This window comes from Lontra canadensis, unplaced genomic scaffold (genome assembly GCF_010015895.1).
Source record: "Lontra canadensis isolate GAN:19392208 unplaced genomic scaffold, GSC_riverotter_1.0 scaffold38, whole genome shotgun sequence".
In the NCBI taxonomy this organism is placed as follows: domain Eukaryota; kingdom Metazoa; phylum Chordata; class Mammalia; order Carnivora; family Mustelidae; genus Lontra; species Lontra canadensis.
This window is the reverse complement of record NW_022631032.1, coordinates 214,220-228,979: the sequence shown is the minus strand read 5'-3', so window position 1 is coordinate 228,979 and position 14,760 is coordinate 214,220. Positions and strand designations below refer to the sequence as shown.

Genomic DNA, 14,760 nt, shown 5'->3' with positions numbered 1-14,760 from the left:
TAAATATTAAATGCCCAACAAAGGAAGACCATTAACACCACAAAGGCCAAAAAAGGAGTCAGGTGACCAACTACAAGGAAATCATCCCCTATCAAGTTTGGTATGTGTATGGGGTCAGGGGGAGAGAGAGAGAAACTGAAGAAAGGATAAAAGTAGAGAAGAAATCACTAAGAAGACTGTTAATTCAGTAAGAATGAGTAAGTGTACTGTGACAGTGGTACAGACTCAAGTGTGAGAGCATCAAGGGCAGACATCCTGCATTGTTTCTCTCTCTAGAACCAGGACAGAACATGGTACCTGGAAAATACTTCAATAAAGTATTTGAACAACTAATGAACAAATAAACAAGTGAGGAAAAAAAGGACTACCATCCCAAGCATTTAATAATTAAAGACAAGTTTCAATGCAAGGTAGGAACAAAATGAGGGCCAACATTTCCTTTCAGCTCTTAACACCTAGAAGTAATTAAATGGAAAGCAACTGCTATCCCTTCCACCAAAAAATTAACAAAAAATTCTTGAAATTTTCATTACAATTTCATTTTATGAGAAAAAATACCATTTCTGAGATGAACTCTCAAAATATATTACATTTGGACATGACTTTACTCAATTGCCACATGTAAATTGTTGAATAAAGCCATGCTCTTTATCTGTTTTATGAAGTCATGATTTACAGTTAGAACTATTAATACAGATAGGGAGTCAAGATGGCGGAGAAGTAGCAGCTGAGACTACTTCAGGTAGCGGGAGATCAGCTAGATAGCTTATCTAAAGATTGCAAACACCTACAAATCCAACGGGAGATGGAAGAGAAGAAGAACAGCAATTCTAGAAACAGAAAATCAACCACTTTCTGAAAGGCAGCACTGGCGGAGAAGTGAATCCGAAGCGACGGGAAGATAGACCGTGGGGGGTGGAGCAACGGAGCACAAAATCAGGACTTTTAAAAGTCTGTTCCGCTGAGGGACATCGCTCCAGAGGCTTAACCGGGGTGAAGCGCACGCGGGGTCAGCGTGGCCTCAGGTCCCGCAGGGTCACAGAAGGATCGGGGGTGTCTGAGTGTCGCAGAGCTCGCAGGTATTAGAACGGGGAAGCTGGCTACAGAGACAGAGCCAAGGAGTGACTCTCAGCTTGGGGTTACCTTGAACCGGTCGCAGGCTCGGTCAGCTCGGAGTGCGGCCGGAGGCCAGGGTGACGGGAGCAATTGGGCGCTGTTCTCTGAGGGCGCGCTGAGGAGTGGGGCCCCAGACTCTCGGCTCCTTTGGGCCGGAGACCGGGAGGCTGCCATCTTCATTCCCGTCCTCCGGAACTCTACTGAGTGCGCTCAGGGAACAAAAGCTCCCGAAAGCAAACCCGAGCGGGTTACTCAGCCCGGCCCCTGGTAAGGGCGGTGCAACTCCGCCTGGGGCAAAGACACTTGAGAATCACTACAACAGGCCCCTCCCCCAGAAGATCAACAAGAAACCCAGCCAGGACCAAGTTCACCTACCAAGGAGTGCAGTTTTAATACCAAGGAGAGCAGCAGAATTCCAGAGGAGGAGAAAGCAAAGCACGGAACTCATGGCTTTCTCCCCATGATTCTTTAGCCTTGCAGTTAATTTAATTTTTTTTTCTTTTTCAATTTTTTTTTCTCTTCTTCTGCTAAATTTTTTTAACTTTTACCCTTTTCTTTTTTAACGTTTTTTAACTAGTTTATCTAATATATATATATTTTTTTCCTTTTTATATTTTTTCATTATTGGTTTTCTTTTTTTATTTGTTTCTTTTTTCTTTTTTTTTTTTCTTTCTGAACCTCTTTATATCCCATTCCCCCCCCCCACTCACGATTTGGGATCTCTTCTGATTTGGCTAAAGCATATTTTCCTGGGGTTGTTGCCACCCTTTTAGTATTTTACTTGTTCCTTCATATACTCTTATCTGGACAAAATGACAAGGCGGAAAAATTCACCACAAAAAAAAGAACAAGAGGCAGTACCAAAGGCTAGGGACCTAATCAATACAGACATTGGTAATATGTCAGATCTAGAGCTCAGAATGACGATTCTCAAGGTTCTAGCCGGACTCGAAAAAGGCATGGAAGATATTAGAGAAACCCTCTCAGGAGATATAAAAGCCCTTTCTGGAGAAATAAAAGAACTAAAATCTAATCAAGTTGAAATAAGAAAAGCTATTAATGAGGTACAATCAAAAATGGAGGCTCTCACTGCTAGGATAAATGAGGCAGAAGAAAGAATTAGCGATATAGAAGACCAAATGACAGAGAATAAAGAAGCTGAGCAAAAGAGGGACAAACAGCTACTGGACCACGAGGGCAGAATTCGAGAGATAAGTGACACCATAAGACGAAACAACATTAGAATAATTGGGATTCCAGAAGAAGAAGAAAGAGAGAGGGGAGCAGAAGGTATATTGGAGAGAATTATTGGAGAGAATTTCCCCAATATGGCAAAGGGAACAAGCATCAAAATCCAGGAGGTTCAGAGAACCCCACTCAAAATCAATAAGAATAGGTCCACACCCCGTCACCTAATAGTCAAATTTACAAGTCTTAGTGACAAAGAGAAAATCCTGAAAGCAGCCCGGGAGAAGAAGTCTGTAACATACAATGGTAAAAATATTAGATTGGCAGCAGACTTATCCACAGAGACCTGGCAGGCCAGAAAGAGCTGGCATGATATATTCAGAGTACTAAACGAGAAAAACATGCAGCCAAGAATACTATATCCAGCTAGGCTATCATTGAAAATAGAAGGAGAGATTAAAAGCTTCCAGGACAAACAAAAACTGAAAGAATTTGCAAACACCAAGCCAGCTCTACAGGAAATATTGAAAGGGCTCCTCTAAGCAAAGAGAGACCCTAAAAGTAGTAGATCAGAAAGGAACAGAAACAATATACAATAACAGTCACCTTACAGGCAATACAATGGCACTAAATTCATATCTCTCAATAGTTACCCTGAATGTTAATGGGCTAAATGCCCCAATCAAAAGACACAGGGTATCAGAATGGATAAAAAAACAAAACCCATCTAAATGTTGCCTACAAGAAACTCATTTTAAACCCGAAGACACTTTCAGATTTAAAGTGAGGGGGTGGAAAAGAATTTACCATGCTAATGGACATCAGAAGAAAGCAGGAGTGGCAATCCTTATATCAGATCAATTAGATTTTAAGCCAAAGATTATAATAAGAGATGAGGAAGGACACTATATCATACTCAAAGGATCTGTCCATCAAGAAGATCTAACAATTTTAAATATCTATGCCCCTAACGTGGGAGCAGCCAACTATATAAACCAATTAATAACAAAATCAAAGAAACACATCAACAATAATACAATAATAGTAGAGGACTTTAATACTACCCTCACTGAAATGGACAGATCATCCAAGCAAAAGATCAACAAGGAAATAAAGGCCTTAAATGACACTCTGGACCAGATGGATATCACAGATATATTCAGAACATTTCATCCCAAAGCAAAAGAATACACATTCTTCTCTAGTGCGCATGGAACATTCTCCAGAATAGATCACATCCTCAGTCCTAAATCAGGTCTCAACTGGTATCAAAAGATTGGGATCATTCCCTGCATATTTTCAGACCACAATGCTCTGAAGCTAGAACTCAATCACAAGAGGAAATTTGGAAAGAACCCAAATACATGGAGACTAAACAGCATCCTTCTAAAGAATGAATGGGTCAACCAGAATTTAATTCTTTAATTAAAGAAGAATTGAAAAAATTCATGGAAACAAATGATAATGAAAATACAATGGTTCAAAATCTGTGGGACACAACAAAGGCAGTCCTGAGAGGAAAATATATAGCAGTACAAGCCTTTCTCAAGAAACAAGAAAGGTCTCAGGTACACAACCTAACTCTACAGCTAAAGGAGCTGGAGAAAGAACAAGAAAGAAAGCCTAAACCCAGCAGGAGAAGAGAAATCATAAAGATCAGAGCAGAAATCAATGAAATAGAAACCAAAAAAACAATAGAACAAATCAATGAAACTAGGAGCTGGTTCTTCGAAAGAATTAATAAGATTGATAAACCCCTGGCCAGACTTATCAAAAAGAAAAGAGAAAGGACCCAAATAAATAAAATCATGAATGAAAGAGGAGAGATCACAACTAACACCAAAGAAATACAGACAATCGTAAGAACATATTATGAGCAACTCTATGCCAACAAATTTGACAATCTGGAAGAAATGGATGCATTCCTAGAGACATATAAACTACCACAACTGAACCAGGAAGATATAGAAAGCCTGAACAGACCCATAACCAGTAAGGAGATTGAAACAGTCATCAAAAATCTCCAAACAAACAAAAGCCCAGGGCCAGACGGCTTCCCAGGGGAATTCTACCAAACATTTAAGGAAGAACTAATTTCCTATTCTCCTGAAACTGTTCCAAAAAATAGAAATGGAAGGAAAACTTCCAAACTCATTTTATGAGGCCAGCATCACCTTGATCCCAAAACCAGACAAGGAACCCATCAAAAAAGAGAACTACAGACCAATATCCTTGATGAACACAGATGCAAAAATTCTCACCAAAATACTAGCCAATAGGATTCAACAGTACATTAAAAGGATTATTCACCACGACCAAGTGGGATTTATTCTAGGGCTGCAAGGTTGGTTCAACATCCGCAAATCAATCAATGTGATACCACACATTAATCAAAGAAAGAACAAGAACCATATGATACTCTCCATAGATGCTGAAAAAGCATTTGACAAAGTACAGCATCCCTTCCTGATCAAAACTCTTCAAAGTGTAGGGATAGAGGGCACATACCTCAATATTATCAAAGCCATCTATGAAAAACCCATCGCAAATATCATTCTCAATGGAGAAAAACTGAAAGCATTTCCGCTAAGGTCAGGAACACGGCAGGGATGTCCGTTATCACTACTGTTATTCAACATAGTACTAGAAGTCCTAGCCTCAGCAATCAGACAACAAAAAGAAATTAAAGGCATCCAAATCGGCAAAGAAGAAGTCAAACTATCACTCTTCGCAGATGATATGATACTATATGTGGAAAACCCAAAAGACTCCACTCCAAAACTGCTAGAACTGGTACAGGAATTCAGTAAAGCGTCAGGATATAAAATCAATGCACAGAAATCAGTTGCATTTCTCTACACCAACAACAAGACAGAAGAAAGAGAAATTAAGGAGTCCATCCCATTTACAATTGCACCCAAAACTATAAGATACCTAGGAATAAACCTAACCAAAGAGACTAAGAATCTATACACAGAAAACTATAAAGTACTCATGAAAGAAACTGAGGAAGACACAAAGAAATGGAAAAATGTTCCATGCTCCTGGATTGGAAGAATAAATACTGTGAAAATGTCTATGCTACCTAAAGCAATCTACACATTTAATGCAATTCCTATCAAAGTACCATCCATTTTTTTCAAAGAAATGGAACAAATAATCCTAAAATTTATATGGAACCAGAAAAGACCTCGAATAGCCAAAGGAAGTTTAAAAAAGAAAGCCAAAGTTGGTGGCATCACAATTCCAGACTTCAAGCTCTACTACAAAGCTGTCATCATCAAGACATCATGGTACTGGCACAAAAACAGACACATAGATCAATGGAACAGAATAGAGAGCCCAGAAATAGACCCTCAACTCTATGGTCAACTAATCTTCGACAAAGCAGGAAAGAATGTCCAATGGAAAAAAGACAGCCTCTTCAATAAATGGTGTTGGGAAAATTGGACAGCCATATGCAGAAAAATGTAATTGGATCATTTCCTTACACCACACACGAAAATAGACTCAAAATGGATGAAGGACCTCAATGTGAGAAAGGAATCCATCAAAATCCTTGAGGAGAATACAGGCAGCAACCTCTTTGACCTCAGCCACAGCAACATCTTCCTAGGAACATCGCCAAAGGCAAGGGAAGCAAGGGCACAAATGAACTATTGGGATTTTATCAAGATCAAAAGCTTTTGCACAGCAAAGGAAACAGTTAACAAAACCAAAAGACAACTGACAGAATGGGAGAAGATATTTGCAAACGACATATCAGATAAAGGGCTAGTGTCCAGAATCTATAAAGAGCTTAGCAAACTCAACACCCAAAGAACAAATAATCCAATCAAGAAATGGGCAGAAGACATGAACAGACATTTCTGCAAAGAAGACATCCAGATGGCCAACAGACACATGAAAAAGTGCTCCATATCACTCGGCATCAGAGAAATACAAATCAAAACCACAATGAGATACCACCACACACCAGTCAGAATGGCTGAAATTAACAAGTCCGGAAATGACAGATGCTGGCGAGGATGCGGAGAGAGGGGAACCCTCCTACACTGTTGGTGGGAATGCAAGCTGGTGCAACCACTCTGGAAAACAGCATGGAGGTTCCTCAAAATGTTGAAAATAGAACTACCCTATGACCCAGCAATTGCACTGCTGGGTATTTACCCTAAAGATACAAACGTAGTGATCCGAAGGGGCACGTGCACCCGAATGTTTATAGCAGCAATGTCTACAATAGCCAAACTATGGAAAGAACCTAGATGTCCATCAACAGACGAATGGATAAAGAAGATGTGGTATATATACACAATGGAATACTATGCAGCCATCAAAAGAAATGAAATCTTGCCATTTGCGACGACGTGGATGGAACTAGAGGGTATCATGCTTAGCGAAATAAGTCAATCGGAGAAAGACAACTATCATATGATCTCCCTGATATGAGGGAGAGGAGATGCAACATGGGGGTTAAGGGGGTAGGAGAAGAGTAAATGAAGCAAGATGGGATTGGGAGGGAGATAAACCATAAGTGACTCTTAATCTCAGAAAACAAACTGCGGGTTGCTGGGGGGATGGGGGTTGGGGGGGGTGGGGTTATTATGGACATTGGGAGGGTATGTGCTATGGTGAGTGCGGTGAAGTGTGTAAACCTGGCGATTCACATACCTGTACCCCTGGGGAAAAAAATTTATGTTTATAAAAAATAAAATTAAAAAAAAAAAAAGAACTATTAATACATGTTGGTTAAAGAGGAACTACTTATCTTTGGACCCTGGGTTCAGAATACATGTGCCATGACTTATTGACGGTTTGCTATATACAAATTCTGTTTACTTATATGAGATATACGTTAAAAATCTTACTAATTCAACTAATTCAGCACATACAGCTTGGTTTAGTGGGCAATAATGAGATTTAACTTACTGATAATGGTAATTACCAATGTGCTGATGATAAAAATACCAGCATACACTTTTTACAAAAATGCTGTAAAATGCCTACGAAACCTTCCAGAAGAAAACAGTAATTCTCATAAAACTGAAGAAAATGGACTAATCATTCACTGGAAATTTAAGATATGATGCCAAGTCACATCTAAATGTCCCTCAACTCACAATTCTTATTTTATAACTGTAGAACTTAAATCAGCCTAAAGACAAATGGGGTATTTCTGAAAAATAAATTGATTCACAAGAAATGACTGTTAAAAGGATGAAGATTTTATGGCCCCATATGAAACAAATATCTGTAGACTATAATTTATGAAATGTCTTAATATAGGAAAAGACTTCCCTATCTCCAAAGGATATCAGGTTAGAAAGAAAAGGATAGAACACATTATGGCTTTAAAAACTGGTATTGATGAATGTACAATGTGAAGTGGCAAAGTTCTGGAATTAGCAAAATTAAGGTAAACTGAAAATACCTTAAGTTTTCTGTGATGGATGCCTTTGTCATCTTTCTGCAATACTAATTTTCTTAATTCTTTGTTCTCTTTTTCTAACCGTTCCAAGATCCTCTGGTACTTTAACTGTAACAAAATAACACCATAATTACATAAGAAAAAGATGAGTTAACAATTTAATTAAGTCTAAATTAAAATCTTCCAAAATCCTGAAGTCATATCTTCTGAATATTTAAAATGAATTATTTCATTTAAGAAGCTTCTTTGAAAATGCTGAGGATAAAATAAATTATGAAAATTCTCATACAAACAATGGAATTCATTTTTCTATTATAATTTGACATTTTCTTTGGAAAATTCTTTGCTATTTACATTGAAGAAATTGAATTATTTAAAAATAGTAAAATGTAAGAATTTAAAGAAGCAAGTTCTTAAGTATACTCTACTGAAACAGTATTTCCTATTACATCAAAAATTTAAGTCTTTACCATAGGGACATTTGACAAAAATTCAAATTCTTCCCATTCCCCACATTATTTTATGTTGTATATTAAAATGAAATAACAACAGCTAATAGTACCTGAGCATGTATTATGTGACAGGCCCAATACTGAATGTTTTATTAGCATTAGCTTCCTGAAGTCTTTACATGAGGCAAAGGTTCCCTAGATTAGGGCTCTGAGGTTAGGGACCCTTGGTAGCTTATCACAGGGTTTTGATTATAGGTCAGAATCGAGAACTCAAACTCTCCAAATTTTGGTTAAGTTTCCAAGGCCAGAGATTTCACATTAATTCTTAAAATACTGATATAAAAAGAGATTTTAAAAAAAGACTGATACATGTAGACAGCTTGCTTTGTCGAAGTAGATGCTTAGCTACACACTTTTCTTCTCAAATAAATGCAATCCTTTTCTACTTGATCTTCTCAGTTTGTATACTATCATCTCTTCTCTAATTATGAGCAATGTTCAGACACTATTAAGAATTACTTCTTCCTAAAACCAGCAGAATGTTTATGTCCAGAATGTTTATGTCCAACTTATATCATGCCTTTCAAAATGGAAAAATCATCCTCTGGAAAATTTTTAGGTTGTTGTAATCTTTCAAGAATAAAGTAATAGGCAATCAGGGGTCTATCCTCAGACAATGTCCAACTATAGTCAAATTTTAAAAAAGCATATTCTGCAGTAGAACTCAGTAATATGAGACAGGTAGAACAAGAAGCTAGATTTTACTATAAACATTTTTAAGTAACACCTGCTCATTTATACATTGTATATGTAATATATACAACAGAACTCTGACATAAATAGATCTTTGCTGTGTAATATGGTAGCCACTAGCCACTGGAGCTGTTGAGCACTCTGAAATGTCGTCAATTGGAAATGAGATGCACTGTTAAATGTAAAATACACACCAGACTTTTACAATTCAGTAAATAAATGAATAAATAAAATACCTCATTACTATGTTTCTACTAATTACATGTTAAATGATCCTAATTTGGAATTCACTGTGTTAAATAAAATATATTATTAAAATCAGTTCTACCTATTCCTTTTTACCTTTTTGGAATGCAAAAATTTTAAATCACACATGTGGCTTGCACTGTATTTCTACTGCACATCACTGCTATAGATAGCTAACCCTAGGGTTTATTATATCAAGAGTCAATGCCCATGGCTGACACTACAAATTACACGAGTCAAAGAGTTGATATCAATAGATACACAAGGGTGGTAGGATTTACACTGGCTCATTTCTTTGTAAATATGGAATCAATTATGTGGATCTACATTTTCTGGGGATGGAATAATTCTTTGGTACAGGTGCCAATCTTCAGCCATTCTGCAGAGATGTGTTACTGAGCTGTCCTCCAAAGATCAAGACCAATAGTTTTCAAACTTAAGGATGCATCAGAATAATCTGAGGGCTTTTAAAAAGAAAGATTGTTGGGTTTTACTTCTAGAGTTTCTGATTCAGGAGGTTTAGGAAGGGGTCAATAATTTGCATTTCTAACAAGATCCTGGAAGGATGCTGATGCAAATGCTGGAGAGACCACACTTTGACACCAATGATTCCTAACCTCTGGCTGAACTGAAGATTGGAATTGCTTGGCTGAAAAGCCTTTAAAAATATACATGGAGACAGCCAGAGCACAAGTGATTCTATGGTGTAGTCAGGCATGAGGATCAATGCATAGATATCAACGAAATCAATGATATTAAGAGAACCTGTGACTCAAAATATACTGTTTAATTTCATATAGGTTGTCCCTTATATTTCTTCCCTAAAAAAGAGACCCTCCTTTAAAAAAGTGTTAATTTAAAAGACAAAAACTTAATTATTATTGCACATTGTTGTTATCCATGTAAATTAACATAACTAGATTATATATTTCAATTGTATTTATATCATATAATAATCATAAAAATACATTAATTAATGATGGAGTGGGTGATATGGCAATTCTGCACTAGAATTTACCTACTCATCAGATTGTACAGAACAACATGTCTTTAAAATAATCAAGGTTTTATAACCAACTACAGGAGAAGAGCTTTTCAAATCAGTGCCAGAAATACATTTAGAAAAGCCATTATCTGATTCATTTTGGGATTAGAGAAGTAAAGGAAAAAGATACTGAGGGATGATTAGAACTACGGTAGACTCAAATCAACCTAGTAAATGACTTGAATTATTAGCCTATCTACGTAAAAATGCAAGCATAGGTCTATGTAAGAACAAGCCACTTTCCTCCACTTTTTTTTCCGCAGCAGTTTTTCATTAAAATTAGAAGTACAAGATTCACTCAGATACAGGTTTTTACACATAAATGAGTAAAGCACACTTACCAAGTTTCTTTTTTATACTTTATTTCTTAATTTACTTTTGCATTTTTTTACATCTATTTATAAGGTTGTATCATCAAACCACTCCAAATTTCGCTCTCTTAAAAAAATTCCATTATCAAACTTAAGTAGAAGATAAAGTCCCTTGTTCTTTTTTCTTTTTTTAAGATTTTATTTATTTGATAGAGATAGAGAAAGAGAGAGAGCCAAGCAGAGTGGCAGGCAGAGGGAGAAGCAGGCAGCCTGATGCAGGGCTTGATCCCAGGGTCCTGGGGTCATGACCTGAGATGAAGGCAGATGCTTAACCACTGAGCCACCCAGGTGCCCCTCAAGTCCCTGGATCTTTCTATTCATCAGAATTACCTGAGTATGCAGAAGTTCTTCTTGAAGCTGGTCAATTTTCTCTTTGTCTGTCACCTAAATATTTAAAATAAATTAATTTTATTTCAGTAGAAATAGATTTACATAAAATGTACAGTAAGTTAAATTTTTTGAAAAGTATTTTTAAAAACTATTGACTTTATATGCATATTTAATCAAAGCAAATTTTAAGTTACATGATTTAATAAAGTAAAAAAATCTGTATTCAACACTAAAATTGCTTATCAAAAAATTTTAACTATATTAATAGGTAAAAGCCTTAAAAAGCAATCCTTTTCCAGACGCTATTCTAGTCATTTCTGATGAAGGGCTTGTTAAAAAAATAAGAGATCAGCACATACAGTTACTATAGTTTTCATAGGTTGTTTTATACTCTGCCCCAGGCATTTGGATGCTTGGAGAAAAAGAGCACTGACACCTCCAGAATGTGTTTTGGGAACTTAGATGCATGTTATCACTTATAGTTACTGAAAAAATTCACTAGTCACAGTGTATATGTTAAGCATCTATTACCATTACTATTACCCATTTCTGTTCTGTAAGTAGAGAAGTATTTAATAAATCAAAGAACAACTTGTATTTTCAGAGCTTTAAGTAGAGCCAGATGCTTGTTTTTAAATTCAATTCCAGTGCAAGATCTGCTAACCCACAACAGAGTGAATGCATCAGTAGCAATAAAATTGAGTAAGGCAACTAACATTGATTTAAACAAATCTATTGCTGGAATCTATTGTGGAAACTACTTCCGATTGTTACTAATGCTAACAGTTCTAAGATAAAATATCCAAAACAACAAAGAACTTTATTGCATTAACAGGCTCTAGTCACAGTATAATTCAAAATATAAAACAACTGATCAATTTTATTAAAATGATGTCATTTATGACAAATCCATATAACTGCTCTTTGACTCCTTGGTGAGGTGCAGAAGTTGTCATACTCAGTCTTTCAAAATAATTATCTAATTTCTGATAATCAAAATTCATAAACATGACTTTATTTCACAGGAGACAAAACTCAAGGTGAAATTCATGTAAGTCCTTGTTCACTTTCATTCAATAGTTATTTAAGCAATCAAGACATGGTAGCAACTACATATGAAAAAATTTTAAGTGATTTACTTCTTGAGATAGATATTAATAACTCTTATCCACACAATAAAAATGTATTTTGAGGTTTTAATTCCTCTTTCCAAATAGTTTCTCAAAACATTCCCCAAAGTTCTTTTAAATAAAAATGGCAACGCTTGCTACGAACATAGTGTTTTTCCTTAAATCTCTGCAAATATGATTCAGTAATTAGAAGAAAAGATAATATAAAACAAACTCTGTATTATTGTTTTCTCATTCTTGTATAGCAAACAGACTTATGGAGAAAAGCTTTTTCATTTGACTGTGTTTGTGTAAAATGGACAAGAATTATTAATAGTCTCCTAAAATGTGAGGAAACAAGCAAGTTGGGAAGGCATCAACAACTGGAAGAACAAAATCTTGAAGACCGATGGAGAAATAAATAATTTCATATTGTTTTCATATGGCATGCCATCATACTATAATAATGCACTCATAAAAATTGTGCTATGTGGGGCGCCTGGGTGGCTCAGTGGGTTAAAGCCTCTGCCTTCGGCTCAGGCCATGATCCCAGGGTCTTGGGATCGAGCCCCACATTGGGCTCTCTCCTCTGCAGGGAGCCTGCTTCCTCCTCTCGCTCTCTCTGCCTGCCTCTCTGCCTACTTGTGATCGCTGTCTATCAAATAAATAAATAAAATCTTTAAAAAAAAATTGTGCTATGTCGATTAAATTCTCAATTCATTTTAAAAGCTAACTGTTCCATTAAAAACTCATCTGACTGCAGCTAATTAGTATGAAATATATAAGCAGTGTTAGTATAAACTTTTAGTTTTGAATGTGAGTATTAATGGCTTCATGCAATATACCCTAAATTATACCAGAAAAATCCACTAGTACTCTACATATGGGACAATAATTAAGTAACTGATATAATTACACCAAAACAGTTAGAATGCTTACTGTAAACCAAGGTCTATAGAAGGTTAACTTGGTAATTTGGTAACATAAAAAGGGTAAGTTAAAATGATACAAGGTTATCAGACTATTAATTACAATCTTTATGCTAACATTAGTATTTAGTAGCAGTGACTTAAGATTTTATATATTTGTATTTTTAGGAGTCTTTAGGTTTATCATTTGCCTTTTTGGCACAAGTGTTAGGCATAACTCATGCACAGATTTAGCACTATGCTTCCTATCTGCTCAGTTTAATGGAACATCAAAATTATATTAAGACAAGTGTTGTGGAAGTAAAGAATCAGACCTAATATTTTCTGGCAAATAAGATGAAAACTTTTAGGTTTCTAAAGTAAATGTTAAAGATAATGAGAAGACACTTTTCCGTATTTTCTTAAGGGAACAGCACATCTGACTTTTCACCTGTCACCTATTCAGTATCTTAACTAGCCATCTGGGTATATTTAATGTTGATGCACTTTGCTGGTACAGTTCCGCCACTTATGACAAGAGTTAAGTTCTTGTCCTGTTGCTCAATATATTCAGTTTGCATTATGAAATTAATTTAAAACTCACCCTGACAGAAATGGGTATCAATGGTCTTGAAACCAGAGCTTTTCTACAATTCCAGGGCTGTGAAACTGATGGAGAAAGAGCGGAATCCTCCGCAGAAACAAGCTAAAGCTGAAAAAGAAAAACCTTTACTAGCTCCTCACAAAACCAAGCCTGAGTTTCATATTTTAAGTGTTTCTTTCTACTAAGCCATTGTGGCCATTCTGAAATACCAAAATACATAGGTAAAGGACTCGTAAACATTTCCACATATGTTATGTATTCACAGGAGGCAGAACTACCAAAGGCAGTTTGAATCTACTGTCTCTGCATGAGCTATAGGGACAGTTTATTAGCGGCTACTAATAAGATATAAAGAAGTTCAGGCCTACCTACATTTTCAAGAAGGGAGGAAGAATGATTAAAACACAACAAAAAGCTGTGGTTTTGCACCTCAAGAAAACCTCAAATGTTTAGAGGAATGACACAAATCTCATGAACTGGGGTTCAGATCATGAGGACAGTGAAGGGCGAAAAGTCACCTGTGTACCCACCATAGGGAGAAACAGGGGAAGGTGAAGTAAGGAAATGATCTTTCAGGACAGATAGGGAATGATGTCATTACAGAAGAGTGTGAATTGTTTTTGAAGTTCAATTTCCTTGTGCACCGTGTAACTCTGGAGTGGACCAGACTGTCTGGTATTCTACTAAGTATGCCTCAATGAGCCACACACACACGGAGGTGCAATCCTGCCAGCTACTGTTTTACAAACGGGGAAAATGCAAAATAAAAGGTTACATGGACAATCTGATGACATCAGAAATAGAAATGAGATTTCTAAACCTGAAAACAGCCTAGTAAAGTAGGCCTCAAATGAACACTAACCTTGAGCAATGTAGAAAATTAACATTATTCACTACTAAGATCCCTTTAATTCACTACTAAGATCCCTTTAATCATCCCTTTAAGCCCCATGCGGGGATTCAAAAGTGTATTGATAATCTTAAGCCATATCTTAGAATATTAGGATGGCAGATCTGTGGGGCTCATTTCAAAATATTTTACCATTCTGAGAAAACAAGAAATTGTAAGTAGAGCTCTTCATATTTCTAACATACCAGAACATAGTAACTCCTTCCCTTCTTTGTGTAACAAACCTAAGAACAGATGGCTCAGCTTAAGCATCCAATTTGTAAGACTATTTATGGCACTTCAAAGACATACAGAGCAGAG

General features: G+C 36.4%; 1 protein-coding gene across 5 annotated transcripts in view; it reads right to left on the bottom strand.

Moving 5' to 3' along the window:
- Window positions 1-14,760, bottom strand: part of OPA1 (OPA1 mitochondrial dynamin like GTPase) — a 92,812-nt gene that overhangs the window by 57,757 nt on the left and 20,295 nt on the right. For all 5 annotated transcript variants that reach the window (XM_032869269.1, XM_032869268.1, XM_032869271.1 and 2 more), the window contains 2 exons: window positions 10,930-10,983; window positions 7,736-7,840 (listed from right to left, as the gene is read on the bottom strand). In XM_032869269.1, coding sequence (XP_032725160.1) covers window positions 7,736-7,840; window positions 10,930-10,983 — 159 coding nt within the window. The remainder of the gene's footprint in view (window positions 1-7,735; window positions 7,841-10,929; window positions 10,984-14,760) is intronic.